We start from the raw sequence: 18,781 nt of genomic DNA, 5'->3' as shown, positions 1-18,781 counted from the left end.
AGTCTGTATCAGCAAAAACAATGAGGCATCCTTGTGGCACTTCAGAGACTAACAAATTTATTTGGGCATAAGCTTTTGTGGGCCAAATCCTGCTTCATCAGATGCATGCAGTGGAAAATACAGTAGGCAGGTACAAATACACAGCACATGAAAAGATGAGAGATGCCTTATCAAGTGGAGGGGGGTCAGTGCTAACGAGGCCAATTTAATCAGGGTGGATGTGGCCCATTTCCAACAGTAGACAAGAACAGGGTTGACTGACAGGAGTGTTTCTTCCCTTCCCTCTCCCCTCTTTTATGCCTCTTGTTGTGTAAGGAGCATGTGACAGTGTTAAGAGCAGGATAGAAACAGTAGTGCGAATAGAACATATTGTGACCTTCACCCAGTGTGTATTTGTGAATGTGTACATATGTGTGTGTGCACATTGGGCTGGATCCAGTGGGCTGGGGCAACTCCTTTGTATAGCTGATGTAGTGTAAAGCCAGTTTAATTAGCCTTTATGTAGGTGTGATACTGTTCTGCAGAACTGACATGGCCTCTTATTCACTGGAGCTGATGTTACAGGGGAAAACAGGGCATGGCAAGAGGTGTGTCTAGCTAGGTTACATTAGCGACATTTTTGGACCCTGGTAGCTGTTGTAGCCTGGTGTAAATTTAGAGAAGCCTGAGGGCTGCTTTACCTTCAGACAAGAGGATCTGCCTGCACAGAGAAGCTGTAGGATTGGGAGTGCAAAGATTAACTTCAAGTCCCCTTTACAGAACACCCCTGTTAGGTGCTTTCTGCAGCTGGCTGTAGGTGAGGTTCTAATCTAATAAAGACATGTGGTTTTCCTTTAGTATGTAGAAGAAGGCTTCCTTCTATCAGTAAGTAAAGTCCATTCTTGGTCTAATCATGATGGGTGCATATCTTTGTCATCTATGCCCTTTTCCCCACCCTCCATGCTCTCTACAAACTTTATTTAATGAGTGGTAGAGGATTCCCCAAGCTCATAAGTAGGATTGCCAAAATTTCATTAGGATGTTGTCCTAAAAATATTAAGAATGGGGGTCCACATTGAAAAGTAATTCAGTTACAGTCCTGTACCCCATTATATATGTAATATAAACATTACTCTGCCTGAACAGCTACGAAAAAGTATTAATACATTTTCCTCTTTCATGAGCGCATGGGTAGGAGAGTAACGAGTTTTTTCAGCTCATGCTGGTGATCTATAGTGAGAAATACTCATAGCTGTCAGATTCCTCCTGTTTTATGTAACCTGATTTATAAAAGTATTCCTTGCTGTACCCTTGCAGTGAAATTCTGTATTTTGCTGTAGAGAACATCCTAATTTAAAAATGCTGTGTTCTTAAATCTTGCCTCAGTTGGTGAAATGCAAAAAAAGTAAATAAAATCCTCTACCACTCATTAAATAAAGTTTGTAGAGAGCATGGAGGGTGGGGAAAAGGGCATAGATGACAAAGATATGCACCCATCATGATTAGACCAAGAATGGACTTTACTTACTGATAGAAGGAAGCCTTCCTCTACATACTAAAGAAAAACCACACGTCTTTATTAGATTAGAACCTCACCTACAGCCAGCTGCAGAAAGCACCTAACAGGGGTGTTCTGTAAAGGGGACTTGAAGTTAATCTTTGCACTCCCAATCTTACAGCTTCTCTGTGCAGGCAGATCCTCTTGTCTGAAGGTAAAGCAGCCCTCAGGCTTCACTAAATTTACACCAGGCTACATGGGCACCGCGTTGGGGACCCCGACTTAAAGAAAGCACTGTTGCAATTTTTGTGAGGCCTGAAGGAGTGAGTTTTATGTGCTGAATGCCTTATCCTTCAGGGATCAGACTAGATTATCACAATTGTCCCTTCTGGCTTTGTAATCTATGAATCTGTCATGGCTATCTGGGACATTTAGCATGTACTTAAACATGGACCTTACAGACATCATAACTATTTAATCTTGATTAAGACTAAAAATACTGAAAGTCCTTTCCTGCCATAGGTTCAATTTGAGGACCTCTATCTTTCACTTTGCAGTTAGAGCTGGTTAGATACCCAGAGTAAAAATTATTTGATCAATTAACAAGTTCTATTAAAAAGTGCATATATTCTACACCTCTTGGGTAACATCATGAAGTTCTAGTGCAACTTTCAAAGATTTCCCTGTCTTATTGACTCTGCTTAGTGCTATAAACCCCTATTATTAATGCAAATTGACAGCTATGACGTAACAATGGAGCATTATGTGGCTTTTGTTGGCTGTGGCAAAGCAGACCAATCCTCTAATGTAGCATTCACGACTGTTCATTCACCATATTTAACTGAAAACATGTTTCCCCTCCCTGTGAGTGTGATAGGGTTTTGGTGTTTGTTTCTGACCCTTGGCATTCTTTCATGCTGTGTAGAGATAGGTTTCAGAGTAGCAACCATGTTAGTCTGTATCTACAAAAAGAATAGGACTACTTGTGGCACCTTAGATACTAACAAATTTATTTGAGCATAAGCTTCTGTGGGCTACAGCTCACTTCAGTCTCTAAGGTGCCACAAGTCCTCCTGTTCTTTTTGTAGAGATAGGGTTTGTAGTATGGAAAATCCTACAATGAAGTTCTGCAATGAAAGATAAATGGGAATAAGCTTCAGTGAGCTCTAGTTCGAACTCTGGAGAAACACCTTCAGCAAGGAAATTAAACACACACCTCAATTCTCTTGCTAACAGTTAGTGAATAAAACATCTTTTAAAGGCTTTTCCTGCTTCCCCCTCCCCTGCAGCTTTCCCACTCCTCATCTTTTTCTTGTGGGGTGACTTCCTTACGCCGAGTGAAGCTTCACCAGTGGTAGGTGGGGATCTTAACTATCATGCCGCCTAACTGTTCAGAGCAATAGCACCAATGAAAAGCTTTCTGGAAAAAGGTCAAAGTAGACACAGGTCTGTAGGAGTGGGATAATCGATCTACAGTTCAATAATTTCTTCTGTAAAAGAACTTCTCCCTCTTGTGCACGCACAGCGGATGAGGGAGGTTGTTTAGCAAGACCTAATCCAACAAATATTTGAATGGAAGCCTCAACCTTTCTTATCTAACGAGAAGGTAGTTGAGAAATGAATGGCCAATATTTGATTTGTTGTGCAATCTCTTTAAGGTAGTAATGAACATTTTAGTCTGTAGATTTTCTCTAGTTTATCTGCTTCATAAACCTGTAATTTAATTTTCCGTTCCCAAACTTGGGAAAACTCCTTTGATTTAAGTGGAGATGAAATGCTCACAGCTCATGATTCACTTGTTCACAAACCAGCACAGTCTGTCTGTGGTACTTATATGCCCCCACCACTGTAGTATTGGAGCACCTCACAACACTCCTGTGAGGTAAGCAAATGCCATTATCCCCATTTTCACAGATGGGGAACTGAGCCACAGAGGATAAATGGCTTGGCCAGGATCACAGGTTGGCTGTGCCAAAGCAGGAATGGAAAAGCCCTAGGTATAGTTTCTTGTCTGCTCTGTTGATGAGTCTGCAGAGGTTTTCTTCTTTAAGAAGGCAATACTTTCTGCAGGATCTTTAAGTTTTCATTTAAAAAACTTGTTTAGAAATCTGTTTTGTGCTGGTCTCCTGAAAAATGAGAGAGGGTCCTGAGAGGAGCTGTGCGAATTTGTGGTCTGGAAAAATACCCTTTACAATGATACTAAAAGAGTTCAGTTTCTTTAGTATATTGAAGAGAAGGCTGAGGAGTGACTTAATCAAGGTTTTAAACTACTTACATAGGGAGAAGATCACTGACACCAGAGGATTCGTTATTCTAGCAGGCACAGATATTCTAATATCCAGTGACTGGAAGTTGAAGCTGGCAAAGTACAAATTGAAAATGACACATTTTTAACAGTGAGGGCAGTTAACCACTGGAGCAGTTTGCAGTGTGGTTGATGCTCCATCACTTGGAGTCTGAACGTCAAGATTGAATGTCTGTCTTAATGAGATGTTCCAAGCCAACCACAAGTTATTAGGCTATTGGAACCACTGGGTGAAATTCTGTGGGCTCTGTTACGTAGGAGGTTGGACTAGATTATTGTGATGATTCTGGCCTTAAAATCTATGGTCTACACTTGCAGTTAAACAGTGTTCATTGCTGGTTCCGCTGCTGATCTTATTGTCAGAAATGGATACGTTTTCTACTGTGGACTAGGGTTCAGGGACAGAGGGGACTAGGTAGCTAGGACAGAAGGGCACCTGGAGGTCAAGCTTTCAAGCACAAAATTCAGTGGTAGGTGGAGGAAGCACATGTCTGAGTTGTTGTCAGACAAGTCTAGATCCTAGAGAGGGGGTAAACCTGAACACTAACTTGGAATTCATGCACTATTATTTTCAATAGCTACTGAATCTTCTGCTAATTCTTTAGACACATGGTACGAGTAGCACAGTAGCTAAAAACAGTATCTATTTACTATCTCTTGAAAGTGGAATTATGTGAGAGAGAGCTAAGAATTGACTAGTAAACAGTTTGTGAATAAACCACTTCTCTGTCTTTGCAGAAAGAGGTGCAGAAGATATTGACATCCTTCCTAATGGCCTGGCTCTCATTAGTTCTGTAAGTATATGAGCTCCCACCTCCCCACCTATGCAGGTGCTTGAGTACTAATTTATTATGCACAGGAGTAATACCTGCAAATTACAGGCTGAACATGTTCTGTGCGCACTGCTTCCTGGGAATAATGCAGACTTAAGTTAGCTCAAACTGCATTTCCTCCTACTTGGGCAAGTTCATTTCTTAACCTTGCAGTGTTGTTGTGGTTATTGTTATACAACCTTTACCATTGGCACATGTAACTTTACGTGCTGTTGATGTATTGCCATCCCAAAGTGTTCAACATTTGAGTCAGCCTCCCCAAATCAGGAGATTGGCTTAAAAATCATGTAAAAGCAGCAAAGAATCCTGTGGCACCTTATAGACTAACAGACGTTTTGGAGCATGAGCTTTCGTGGGTGAATACCCACTTCCTCAGATGCATGTAATGGAAATATCCAGGGGCAGGTATATATATGTGTGCTAGCAAGCAAGCTAGAGATAACGAGGTCAGTTTAATCAGGGAGGATGAGGCCCTGTTCTAGCAGTTGAGGTGTGAAAACCAAGAGAGGAGAAACTGGTTCTGTAATTGGCAAGCCATTCACAGTCTTTGTTCAATCCTGAGCTGATGGTGTCAAATTTGCAGATGAACTGAAGCTCAGCAGTTTCTCTTTGAAGTCTGGTCCTGAAGTTTTTTTGCTGCAGGATGGCCACCTTAAGGTCTGCTATAGTGTGGCCAGGGAGGTTGAAGTGCTCTCCTACAGGTTTTCGTATATTGCCATTCCTAATGTCTGATTTGTGTCCATTTATCTTCCGTAGAGAAAAGGATAAATGGACACAAATCAGACATTAGGAATGGCAATATACGAAAACCTGTAGGAGAGCACTTCAACCTCCCTGGCCACACTATAGCAGACCTTAAGGTGGCCATCCTGCAGCAAAAAAACTTCAGGACCAGACTTCAAAGAGAAACTGCTGAGCTTCAGTTCATCTGCAAATTTGACACCATCAGCTCAGGATTGAACAAAGACTGTGAATGGCTTGCCAATTACAGAACCAGTTTCTCCTCTCTTGGTTTTCACACCTCAACTGCTAGAACAGGGCCTCATCCTCCCTGATTAAACTGACCTCGTTATCTCTAGCTTGCTTGCTAGCACACATATATATACCTGCCCCTGGATATTTCCATTACATGCATCTGAGGAAGTGGGTATTCACCCACGAAAGCTCATGCTCCAAAACGTCTGTTAGTCTATAAGGTGCCACAGGATTCTTTGCGGCTTTTACAGATCCAGACTAACACGGCTACCCTCTGATACTTAAAAATCATGATTTTTTTTTCTTAAATTAACTTTTGGATTCTTTTTGCTTACCTCCTGGTTGTTGAGCCCTTAGGGTTCACATATTCAATCTTTTCTCCACAGCCATGAGGACTAGGAACTGTGTTTTGCTACATGAATGCTGAGAGTCTCATTCATGTGATTCCAGCTACTATCGCTATTAGAAAAACAACTAATATGTGTGATAGCATCTGTGTCACCAACTTTTGTGATTTTGTCTAGAGGAACTGTACTAGGTAGTCTCCTTACCCACTCAGGTGTGCTTAACTGTGGCACTGCAGCTTTGTTTGCCCATATTTTGAAAACGTTTTGACCAGATAGCCTGAATCAGTTCAGAGATTCCCTGTATTACTTTGCACGGTAGTGGTGTTACAAAGCTGCAGTCGTCTGAGCTTCTAAAAGCAATGATGCTGTGTCCTGAAGAAATGTTAAAGTGGGGGAACATGGGACTGAGAGTTAGGAGCCAAAAGAGGTAGAGACAGGATGGATATAGGCCCTTAGAAGTCACTTGAGGTGGGAGGAGAATGGGGAGCGGGAGGCAGGAAAGCTGTGGTGAGAGGTGCTTGTTTTGAAAGGACCAGCACAGTGTGGCTGGGTGCATATTGCAAGTGGGGAATCTGCACTGTGGGAGTCAGCAGTAAGTATGCAGCATTGTCTTGGATAACCAGCACAGGGAAGGCAGATGCCTTGTGGGGGCTAGCATCACAAGAAACAGGGGTGCTCAAACTGGCTCTGGGCAGAGCAGTAGTGGCTGGTGGCTATAAAGGGGAATTACCAGCACTGAATGAGGGTGCTGGAGCAGCACTGTGGATTCTGTGGCAGTTTGTGAGGTGGGGTGTTTAGAAAAACAGTGGGGAAGGGATGTCTCTGGGATGCAGCAAAATGAGGGAGTTTCTTTGTGGAAGGGTGTCGTAGCAGCAGATGGATGTGGAGAGGCAGCAGCACTGTGAGAATATTCGGTAGTGATGGGGCATCAGCAGTACATGGTGCAGAGGGTGCACAAAGGTATCTGGGGTGGGTGGGTTGCAACATGAGAAGGATGCAGGCAGAATAGTGAGAGTTAAGGAGGGATCAATTGATTAGGGAGAACATGAAACAAAAAACAACAACAAAAGGAAAGAGACAGATTAGTATGGTTGTTGCTATATCATGAGATATATCCACAAACCAAAACAGAGTTAGTCCCGGCAGCTTTGTTAGGATCCTCTTAACTTTCTCATTGTGTTTACTTAATCTTAAAGGGTTTAAAATATCCAGGTTTAAAAAGCTTTGCTCCAGACAAGCCAGGTGAAATATTTTTGATGGATTTGAATGATGAAAACCCAAGAGCAGTAGAACTCAGGATCAGCCGCGGGTTTGATCTGGCATCATTTAACCCTCATGGGATCAGCACTTACATAGACAAAGGTAAGATGACTGTTAAATGAAGACAAGAAATCTCAACCTAGAGATTTATTATTATTATTGATTAATAGTTAAAACCTTTTGCTATCTCTGTCACACTCCATGTTGCACCATCAATAACCTGATACATGGGTGGGAAAAAAGTGTGATGCTCCAGCAGATATTCGTATAATAAAACAAAAAGCTGGCTGTTTGAGATTGTACATGGGTTTATATAAACTGAGGCACTCTGTCTTCAAGATAGAAATATGTCCTGTATATTGAATATAACTATGGAGAATGTGGGAAATGTCTGTATTTTTATGCATATTTGTATGACTCAGTTTACTCACTCACTTTTGTATTGTTGCTTACGCCTACTTTGTCTCAAGAGGTTAACTTTTTTCCAGAGAAACTCATCAGGAGTGAAGGAATAAGCATTGAATTGAGTGGGTGGGGGTCACATATTTATGTCTGGGTTGGCATGAATTAACTATAAACGCATGGATAGAGCTACCTTGGAGCTCCAATGGAGAACACCACTAGACCATTAACTTTTAATGACACCTGGTGTCTTGGAATATGGGTATGTGCTTACCTATCTGACCACAAACTGAACACTGGGAAGGGCAGCACACATGAAAACACCTTCATTGGAACTTGAAACAAAGGACATGAGTGCTAAGGGGCTCGTAGAAGGAACTTGTCCTCCCCTTGGGAGAAGAGTATTCCAGTCTGGGACTGTTGGGCAGCTGCAGGCATGCTGTCTGTCTTCCAGGCCAGGGCAAAGAGGGACCCTCCTAACCAAGGAAGGAAAAGCTGACAGGTTAGGGGAGAGTTGTGTATTTTAGCCTTTTCTTTACCATTTTAACACGATGTCCCTGCACACTGGGTTCCTGCGGACTAATAAATGATGGCTTGTTTTGGAAAGGTTGTCTTGTGTAACTGCAAACACACTCGTTGTATAGTTCCCCAGAGGAGAAGTCTCCAACAAGGGTTTCAAGATCATTTGGACCTGTTGGAGGAGCAGGGCTGGCTTTAGGAAGTGCGGGGCCTGATTTGAATAGTTTCGACGGGGCCCTGGCAGGGATGACTCACCCAGTGGCGCTCCGGGTCTTTGGCGGCGGGTCCTTCACTCGCTCCGAGCCTTCGGCACCACTGAAGGACTCTGAGTGAGTGAAAGACCCGCCGAAGACCCGAAGCGCCCCCGGGTGAGTAAAAATTAAAAAGACGCCTAAGTTAGGCGCTCTTCTTTAGGGTGCGGGGCCCGATTCGGGGAAATCGGCCTAAAGCCAGCCCTGTGGAGGAGCTCCGATGGGAAGCAGGTGCTGAAGCCAGGGTCCCAGTCTTTGAGCTGTGGAGCTCCTTCTTGAGCAGAGGGGAGACCCATAAGGTATCACTAAGGTCACACTCCCAGAAAGACAGCAAAAGAATTGGAGGCACAGCACGCCCTGTAATATCGCCGCCGTAACCAATTGCAGTATTCGAACGCTTTACGGCATGGTTGTTTAGTAAGGGGAGTGGGAGAAGACAACTCATCGTATGGAAATATAATGCCTCCATCACTGTTCAGATCCTGCAGTTCTGGTGCTATGAGCCTTAGCTGAAATTTTGTTGTCCGGCATCTAGAGCCTGTGCACAATGAGCATTTCTCTTCTAGCTCACTGCACAGTAGTGACCAAAAAGGGAGACTGACTTGTGGCTGAAATGAAGCTCTGGTTCTGCAGCTTTTTGGTACTGAATGACTCATAGAGACACGTCATCCTCTAAAGGCTCTCTCTGTCAGTAGAAGGCCCTTCAGTCTATTGGCATCCTCCTCTACCACCTCACAGGGGTGTTGAGTGTAAATACATCAAAAGGCACTTGTATACTACAGCAGTGGAGGTAGATACATACCAGACACAGACATTTAAGCTGCCGTGTCATTTTTGTTAAACTCAACAATTTTTCCACATTCTTTGTTTAGATGACTCAGTGTACCTCTTCGTTGTGAATCATCCAGAGTTCAAGAACACAGTTGAGGTGTTTAAATTTGTGGAAGATGAAAATTCTCTTGTACACCTGAAAACTATCCGACACCAACTTCTGTCAAGGTACTCAACCCAAACCACAGCACCTGTTTCCATTTGGCTAAAGGCTGTTTTAGTTAAAGCTTAATTTATATTCAAGGCAATGTAAACCTTAGAGGACCTTTCCATTTGATGTTTTCCCATTGCTTTCATCAGTACCTCACAGATATACTGCCAAGCTACTACACTTCTCGCCTATCTCCTTTGTAAGTTAAGGCATGGACCACAAAGGGATGTGGGTGCCTAAAAGCCCAGATTTAGGTGTCTGTGTCAGTTTTAGGCACCACGGCAATCCATAACCCCAGTCTGAAGGCACAGGCACTTAAATTCACTTGCACCTACATTTTTGCTGTAAAAGTCCCCTAAGCACCTAAGTTTCTGCACCCGGCCATGTGTACTGTTGCCTCAGGCATGCATTTGGATGCCTAAGCCACTCTGACTGGGGGAAGATAGGTGGGGGAATGCCTGTCGTGCCTGCAAGCGACATTCTAGTAGGTGTGCTCAGAATACCCTTAAGTCTATACAAAACAAATGAGGGGGCGGAAGAGAAGGCAAACATCCCTTATAGCCATAGGCGTGTGCAGCACATTTCATTAGGGTGTGCACCCAGGGAATTTTATTTATATATATTTTTTAAAGGTGAACATCATAAAGGTTGGAGTGGGGGAGGGAGTGCTGGGTGTGGGAGGGAGTGCGGTGTGCAGGAGGGGGCTCAGGGCAGGAAGTTGGGGTGCAGGAGGGGTGTGGCAGGGGGCTCAGGGCAGGAAGTTGGGGTGCAGGAGGAGTACAGGGTACAGGCAGGGGGCTCAGGGCAGGGAGTTGGGGGTGGGGTGCAGGAGGGGTACGGGGTGCAGGCAGGGGGGCTCAGGACAGGAGGTTGGGGGGCAGGGTGCAGAAGGGGTTCAGGCTCCGGCCCAGCATCATTTACCTGCAGCGGCGCGCTTCCTGCCTGTATGCCCTGGCCCCACACCGCTCACCACATCCCTGTGCAGCCCCTGGGGGTGGGCACAGGGCTCCATGCACTGCCCTTGCCACACCTCTAGGTACCTCCCCCGAAGCTCCCATTGGCCACCGTTCCCCGTTCCTGGCCAATGGGAGTTGCAGGGGTTTGGGTGCCTGGATCAACACACGGAGCCCTCTGCCTGTCCCAGGGATGTGGTGCCATTCCAGATGCTTCTGAGAGCGGTGCAGGGCCTGCGGCACCACAACGGGCAGATCCCACGGGCTGGATCCAAAGCCCTGAGGGTCGGATACGGCCTGTGGGCATTAGGGTGTGCCTGGGCACATCCTGTGCACACGCCTATGCTTAAAGCCTTGTCAAGGTTCCTTCCCCACTCTGAACTTTAGGGCACAGATGTGGGGACCTGCATGGGCACTTCTAAGCTTAATTATCAGCTTAGATCTGGTTTCGCTGCCACCACTCACAAGCACTACTTTTCTTCCCTGGGTAGTCTTGAGAGACTTCACCAATTTCCTGGTGAACACAGATCCAAACCCCTTGGATCTTAAAACAAGGAGAAATTAACTATCCCCCCTCCTTTCTCCTACCAACTCCTGGAGGATCCAGATCCAACCCCCTTGGATCTAAAAACAAGGAAAAAATCAATCAGGTATTTGAAAAGAAGCCTTTTAATTAAAGAAAAGAAAGGTAAAAGAAAACTCTTTGGGAGAGTTTAGCATACCAGCTACTCTCACAGACAGCAGATTCAAAACACAGAGGATGTTTCCCTGGGCAAAAATCTTAATACACACAAGAATACCCAAATATGATAATTCCCTTAATGGTACCAAGACAAGTTACAAAGATAATAAACATAAACCTATTTATCCCTTTCTAAAACTTACTACTCTGATAAGAGGCTGGTTCCTTGATCTTTTTCACTCCGGCTGAAACTGAAACTCTAAACAAAAGAAAACTTCCCTCCTTCCTTTTGAAACATCTTGTTCCCCCATTGGTTCCTCTGGTCAGGTGTCAGCTAGGCTAGGTGAACTTCTTAACCCTTCACAGGTGAAAGAGACATTAACCCTTAACTATCTGTTTATGACACGCCCCCAAATCTCAGACAGTGTTGAACCACACTGGCAGTGATTTCTTCCTAAAACTTTAGAATAAACAGATTAAAAAAACACATGCACCTTTACATATACTACTAATTATGTAAAACTACAAGATCTTTTACATTTTAAGGACAATTTAACCAGTCAATTCTGGGAAACTTTCACGGGAGAGTGCATCAGCTACTTTGTCAGAAGCTCCTGAAATGTGTTGAATTTCAAAATCAAAATCTTGGAGAGCTAAACTCCATTGAAGAAGTTTTTTGTGGTTTCCCTTGGCAGTATGTAGGCACTTTAGCGCAGCATGGTTGGTTTGTAGCTGGAAACGCCGTCCCCAAAAGTATGGGCGTAGCTTTTCCAGGGCATACACAATGGCGTAGCATTCTTTTTCACTGATTGACCAATGGCTTTCCCTCTCAGACAGTTTCTTGCTGAGAAACAAGACAGGATGGAATTCTTGATCCGGTCCTTCCTGCATTAAAACTGCTCCTACACCACGCTCAGATGCATCTGTGGTTACTAGGAATGGTTTGTCAAAGTCTGGGACCCTTAGCACAGGGTCAGACATGAGTGTTGCCTTAAGATGGTTAAAGGCCTTCTGACACTCATCAGTCCACTTAACTGCATTTGGCTGGGTCTTTATGGTCAGGTCTGTCAGTGGGGCAGTGATTTGGCTGTAGTGTGGTACAAATCACCTGTAATATCCGGCCAAGCCTAAGAATGATTGGACCTGTTTTTTTGACTTGGGGATAGACCACTTTTGGATAGCATCCATTTTGGCCTGTAGGGGGTTTATAATTCCTTGACCCACCTGGTGTCCAAGGTAAGTCACTTTGTTTTGGCCTATTTGACACTTTTTAGCTTTAACAGTTAGTGCTGCCTGCCTGATGTGCTACAGGTGTTCTGTCCATGAATCAGAAAGAATGGCCACATCATCAAGGTAGGCAACTGCAGATTCTCCCAGTCCTGCTAGGAGACCATCTACAAGTCTTTGGAAGGTGACGGGTGCATTTCACAGCACGAAAGGAAGCACATTAAATTCATACACCCCTGCATGGTTGATGAAGGTTGACCTTTCCTTGGCAGGTTCATCTAGCAGTACTTGCCAGTACCCTTGGTTAAGTCTAATGTAGAGATGAACTGGGCATGTCCCAATTTCTCCAATAGCTCATTGGTGCGTGGCATTGGATAGTTGTCAGGACGAGTTACAGCATTTAGCTTATGGTAGTCCACACAAAAGCGTATTTCCCCATCTGGTTTGGGAACTAGAACCACTGGAGATGCCCATGCACTGTTAGAGGGTCGGATTATACCTGTCTGTGGCATGTTTTGGTTCTCCCGTTCTATAGCAGCTTGGGCATGAGGAGACACCTGGTAGGGTGATGGTCTAATTGGGTGAGCATTACCTGTGTCAATGGAGTGGTATGCCCGTTCGGTCCATCCTGGGGTGGCTGAGAACATTGGCGCAAAGCTAGTGCACAGCTCCTTGATCTGTTGCCGCTGCAGACGTCCCAGGATTGTGGAGAGGTTCACCTCTTCCACGCCACCGTCACTTTTTCGTTCGTAGTAGACACCTTCAGGCCACTCAGTGTCATCTCCTCCCTGGACTGTAAACTGACAAACCTTTAATTCTCTGGAATAAAAGGGCTTTAGGAATTAACATGGTACACTTCAGGCTTTAGGGTTGAGGTGGGGAATGCTTTGAGATGGTAACAGCTCCTAGGCGCTCCTGGACCGTGAATGGTCCTTCCCACGACGCTTCCATTTTATGGGCCTGGAGCGCCTTCAAGACCATGACTTGGTCTCCTACTCTGAAGGACTGTTCTCTGGAATGTTTATCATACCAGGCCTTTTGCTCTTCCTGAGCATCCTTTAGGTTTTCTTTAGCAAAGGCTAAAGAGTGTTGGAGGGCGCTTTGTAGGTTGCTTACAAAGTCTAGAATATTAGTTCCTGGAGAAGGCATAAACCCCTCCCATTGCTGCTTCACCAACTGCAATGGCCCCTTAACCTCGCGACCATACACAAGTTCAAATGGTGAAAACCCTAAACTGGGATGTGGTACAGCCCTCTAGGCAAAAAGCAACTGCTGCAACACTAGGTCCCAATCATTGGAGTGTTCATTTACGAATTTACGTATCATGGCCCCCAAAGTTCCATTAAACCTCTCCACCAGGCCATTGGTTTGATGATGGTAAGGGGTAGCAACCAAGTGATTCACCCCATGCGTTTCCCACAGGTTTTTCATGGTCCCTGCCAGGAAGTTAGTTCCCGAATCTGTAAGGATGTCGGAGGGTCAACCTACCCTGGCAAAAATGTCTGCTAAGGCCTGGCACACACTTTTAGCCCTGGTGTTGCTTAGAGCTACTGCTTCCGGCCATCGGGTAGCAAAATCCATGAAAGTCAGTATGTACTGCTTTCCTCTGGGGGTCTTCTTTGGGAAAGGACCCAGAATATCCACAGGTATTTGCTGAAATGGGACCTCAGTTATGAGGAGTGGCTGGAGAGGGGCTTTGACCTGGTCTTGGGGCTTTCCCACTTGTTGGCACACCTCACAAGACTGGACATAATTAGCAACATCCTTGCCCATCCCCTCCCAGTGGAAGGACTTCCCCAACCGGTCTTTGGTTCTGTTCACCCCAGCATGGCCACTGGTATGATCATGGGCTAAGCTTAAGAGATTTACCTGGTACTTAGTTGGAACCACCAACTGTTTTTGAGGATGCCAGTCTTCCTGGTGTCCACCAGAAAGAGTCTCCTTGTATAAAAGTCCTTGTTCTACAACAAACTGGGATCGATTAGAAGAGCTGAGAGGCGGTGGGGTGCTCCATGCCACCACGCAAGCTTTCTGAAGGCTGTCATCTGCTTCTTGCTCAGTCTGGAACTGTTCCCTTGAAGCTGGAGACATCAGTTCCTCCTTAGACTGTGGACTTGGGCTTTGTCCCTGTGGAAGCGATGTAGGTGATGGGGTTGTTGATTGTAAACCGCTCTCCGCTGGTGCACTGTGTGATATTTCAGGCTCTGGTTGAGCCTCTTGGGTATGGTTATCTGCTGCTTCTGCCAGTTCAGGCCCGCTGGTGCCCTCTGGCATTAGAGTTGTGGATGGGTTTGCAAGCGCTAGAGTCAGTGCTGGCAACAGTTCTGGTGCTGGTTGCTTTTCCAGTTCTGGTTCTGGGACTGGATTCACTATGGCTGTAGCATTCATGGGTAGAAGATCCAGTTCCACCACCTCTGTCTGGATCTCTGGTAACACAGACGGGGCCCTGGTGGATGGCTTAGGAACAGGGATGGGTGTGAAAGCTTGCTTGGCCTGGCTGCGTGTGACCATTCCCACCCTCCTGGCCAGCTTCACATGGTTGGCCAAGTCTTCCCCCAGTAGCATGGGGATGGGATAATTGTCATAGACTGCAAAAGTTCACATTCCTGACCAGCCCTTGTACTGGACAGGCAACTCAGCTGTAAGCAAGTTTAAAGATTTTTACGTGAATGGGTAAATTGTCACTTGGGCCTCTGGGTTGATGAATTGGGGATCCACTAAGGATTGGTGGATAGCTGACCCTTGTGCCCCAGTATCTCTCCATGAGATAACCTTCTTTCCGCCCACTCTCAAGGTTTCCCTTCGCTCCAAGGCTACTTGAGAGGCATCTGGGCCAGGGGATCTTTGGTGTGATTGTGGTGTAATGAACTGTACTCAGTTGGGGTTCTTGTGGCAGTGGGCCTTTATATGTCCCAGTTCATTACATTTAAAACATCGCCCAGCTGATTGGTCACTGGACCAAGGTGGGTTGCTGGAAATTGGTAAGGTGGGACAATAAGGTGTCTGGGGCTTTCCTTAGGTTGTAGGTGGGGCCTTGGGTTGCCCCCGGTGATAGGGTTTGGTTTTGGTTTGCACCCTCTGATATTTGCTCCAATTGCTAGTAGTTGTTTTCTTTTCTGCCACTTCCACCCATTTGGCTCCAATCTCCCCTGCCTCAGTTACCGTTTTGGGCTTCCCATCTAGGATGTACCTTTCTGTTTCCTCAGAAACACCCTCTAAGAACTGCTCCGTTTGCATTAGAAAGGACAGAGCTTCCAGAGATTCAGCACTTGCTCCTGATATCCAGGCATCCCAATTCTTTTCAATGTGGTAGGCGTGTCTGGTAAATGACACATCTGGTTTCCACCTTAAAGCTCTGAACCGCCGACGGGGATGCTCAGGTGTTAGCCCCATTCCGATTCTGGCCTTGGTTTGAAAAAGTTTATAATCGTTCATGCATTCCTTAGGCATTTCAGCTGCCACCTCTGCTAAGGGTCCACTGAGCTGTGGCTTCAGCTCCATCATGTACTGGTCTGTAGAGATACTGTACCCAAGGCAGGCCCTTTTGAAATTTTCTAAGAAGGCCTCAGTATTATCACCTGACTTGTAGGTGGGAAATTTTCTGGGATGGGAAGCAGTACCTGGAGAAGGGTTGTTAGAGTTGGCTGGTACATCCTGCTTAGCTCTTGCTAATTCCAGTTCATGCTTTCTCTCTCTTCCCCTCTCCTCCATCTCTTTTTCTCTCGCCGCCATCTCTTTTTGTTTCTCCTCCGTAGCTCTTTTGTGGGCAGCCTCAGCCCTGGCCATCTGTCTGTCATGTTCCTTTTGGCTCTGCTCAGCCTGGAGTTTGGCTAATTCTAGCTGTTGTATGGTTGTTTTTTTTTCTTTGCCTGACATTTTCCCCCTGGTCTACCTTAGCTATCTGAGGGGGGAGGAAAACAGCTTGGAATCTTTGGTTACTCTAATGTGACTCCTTAGATAAAAAACAAGTAAAACAGGTTTTTATGACTTGCCTTGGCAATGTTAATGACCCTCCAGTGATCACAGCTGGAGCTTCCCTTCTAACAATAAGCCCTCTGTTAGAATCTCTTATCTGTTTGCCTTCAGGGTATCTCTCCTTCACTGCTTCCCCAGCGTCTCAAAGGAGGAAAAAAAAATCTGGCTTTTGGTTCCTGAAAAATCCCTCACCGCTGCTCACCATGTCAGGGTTCCTTCCCCACTCTGAACTTTACGGTACAGATGTGGGGGACCTGCATGAGAAGCTCTAAGCTCAATTACCAGCTAAGATCTGGTCTGGCTGCCACCGTTCACAAGCACTCCCTTCCTTGGGTAGCCTTGAGAAACTTCACCAATTTCCTGGTGAACACAGATCCAAACCCCGTGGATCTTAAAACAAGGAGAAATTAACCACCCCCCCCTCCTTTCTCTCACCAACTCCTGGTGGATCCAGATCTAACCCCCTTGGATCTAAAAACAAGGAAAAATCAATCAGATATTAAGAAAAAGGCTTTTAATTAAAGAAAAGAAAGGTAAAAGAAAATCCTCTGGGAGAGATTAGCATACCAGCTATTCTCACAGACAACAGATTCCAAACATAGAGGATGTTCCCCTGGGCAAAAATCTACTACACACAAGAATACCCAAATTTGATAATTCCCTTAATTTGCACCAAGACAAGTTACAAAGAAAATAAACATAAACCTATTTGTCCCTTTCTAAAACTTACTGTTCTGATAAGAGGCTGGTTCCTTGATCTTTTTCACTCCAGCTGAAACTGAAACTCTAAAACAAAGGAAAACTTCTCTCTTTCCTTTTGAAACATCTTGTTCCCCCATTGGTTCCTCTGCTCAGGTGTTAGCTAGGCTAGGTGAACTTCTTAACCCTTTACAGGTAAAAGAGGCATTAACCCTTAGCTATCTGTTTATGACAAGCCTATTAGCCCAGTGGTTAGGGTTCCCACCTGAGATGTAGGAGACCCTTGTTCAATTCTTCCCACTACCTGATAAGAAGGGATTTGAACAGGGACCTCCCACCTCTCAAGTGAGTGTCCTAGCCGCTGGACAGCGTGATTTTTCACTCTGCCTCTTGTCCTATCCAGTGGCGTAGCCAGGTTCTAAGAGCAGGGGACGCAAACATAAAAAAGGTGCCCCCCCCCATTGGATCCTCCTCTGGCCTGGCTCCTCTGGCCACTCCACGCCCTCCTCTCTTTGGCTGGCTCCTCCAGGCTGCGCCGCCCACCCCCCGCACCCTCATGGGGTCCACTCCACGCTGGCCTCCCCTCTGCGCTGCTACGGTGCTGAACCCTGCAGGAACCGGATGCCTCCTGCACGCATCCTGACACCCCCACATGCCCCGAGCAAGGCTGAGCCATGGTGAGGTCCCTGTCCCTTTAAGAGCGGGGCTAGGCTGAACCTAGCTGGCGGGGGGTGGCTCCGCACCCACTACAGGCTGATGCCAGAGCCTGGGCTGAGAGCCAGGCTCATCTCCTGCACCAGCTCTGGGCAGGGCTTTGCTGCGGCTCCCCCAGTCCCCATGGGCCGCCCCCTGCACCTGCATGGTAGGGGCGGGTTGCATGAGGGCAAGACCCGGTGGGGCCGAGGGCTGAACAGGCCTGGCAGGGCGATGCGGGAGCTGCTGGAGGGGGAAGTTGGGGAAGGGGTGGCACGGCCTCAACCCCTTGGGGCTGCCTGCCCTGCGGAGGAGGCAGAGGGGCGCAATCCGCAGCAGGACTCCAGCCCCCCGGGGGAGGGGATCTGGGGCCAGCCAGGGGAGGTAGGAGCAGCCCTGGGGTGCTGGGCGCGTGCAGGGCAGAGCCCCGGGAGAGCCCCAGCCCCACGGCGGGCAGTGCTGCAGAGGAGGAGCCCACGCCTCGCGGTGGGTGAAGGGAGCCCCTACAAGCCCAATGAGTTTGCCCAATGCTTCCCTGTTCTGCCTTGCACTACACCAGGGGAGCTGGTCCCCAAGGAGCAGAACAAGACAGGGTAGGCGCATGGCTTCCCCAAGAAACATGCTGCGCTGCTAACTGCTCCTGTCATAAACAGATAGTTAAGGACCAATCAGGAAACAAGATACTTTCAAATCTGGGTGGAGGGAAGCCTTCGTTTGTGGGTTTTGGGTTTGTGCGTTGTTCTCTCGGGGTCCTGGACGGGACTAGAGGTGCAGCCAGGTTTCTGCCAGTCTCCCTGCTACAGTCTCTTATCTATTCAGAATAGTTAGTAAGTAAAAAAGGCGGTTATAGTCTTTTAACTTGGTTTCTTATTTGCAGATGTGTACTTGCTGGAAGTAGCTTAAATTGTATTTCTGCTGGAGAAAGCTTCTTTCTATTGTCTATAAGCTAGAAAAACCCTATATATTTACCATCTTGATTACAGAGACAGTTATTATGTTTTTCCTTCTTTATTAAAGTTTTCCTCTATTTTTTAGAATCTAATTGATTTTTTTTGGTTATCTTTTGTAAGACTCCAGGGAAGGGAGTCTGCACTCACCAGGGAATTGGTGGGAGAAAGGAAAGGGAGGAGGGAAGAAAAACCTGCTCTCGGCGTTTATCTCTATATCTCTCTCCAGGGAAGAAGGGAGGGGGAAGGGGTGA

The 18,781-nt window shown here is 46.2% G+C and overlaps 2 protein-coding genes across 4 annotated transcripts in view; one reads left to right on the top strand and one right to left on the bottom strand.

Moving 5' to 3' along the window:
* Positions 1-18,781, bottom strand: part of CASD1 (CAS1 domain containing 1) — a 509,685-nt gene that overhangs the window by 16,297 nt on the left and 474,607 nt on the right. The window lies entirely within an intron of this gene.
* LOC127045558 (serum paraoxonase/arylesterase 2-like) overlaps positions 1-18,781 on the top strand; it is a 152,700-nt gene that overhangs the window by 120,003 nt on the left and 13,916 nt on the right. For both annotated transcript variants that reach the window (XM_050941742.1, XM_050941741.1), the window contains 3 exons: positions 4,521-4,576; positions 7,134-7,299; positions 9,242-9,368. In XM_050941742.1, coding sequence (XP_050797699.1) covers positions 4,521-4,576; positions 7,134-7,299; positions 9,242-9,368 — 349 coding nt within the window. The remainder of the gene's footprint in view (positions 1-4,520; positions 4,577-7,133; positions 7,300-9,241; positions 9,369-18,781) is intronic.

Source organism: Gopherus flavomarginatus, chromosome 2 (genome assembly GCF_025201925.1).
Source record: "Gopherus flavomarginatus isolate rGopFla2 chromosome 2, rGopFla2.mat.asm, whole genome shotgun sequence".
NCBI classification, from domain to species: domain Eukaryota; kingdom Metazoa; phylum Chordata; order Testudines; family Testudinidae; genus Gopherus; species Gopherus flavomarginatus.
This window is presented reverse-complemented; position numbering and strand designations above follow the sequence as displayed.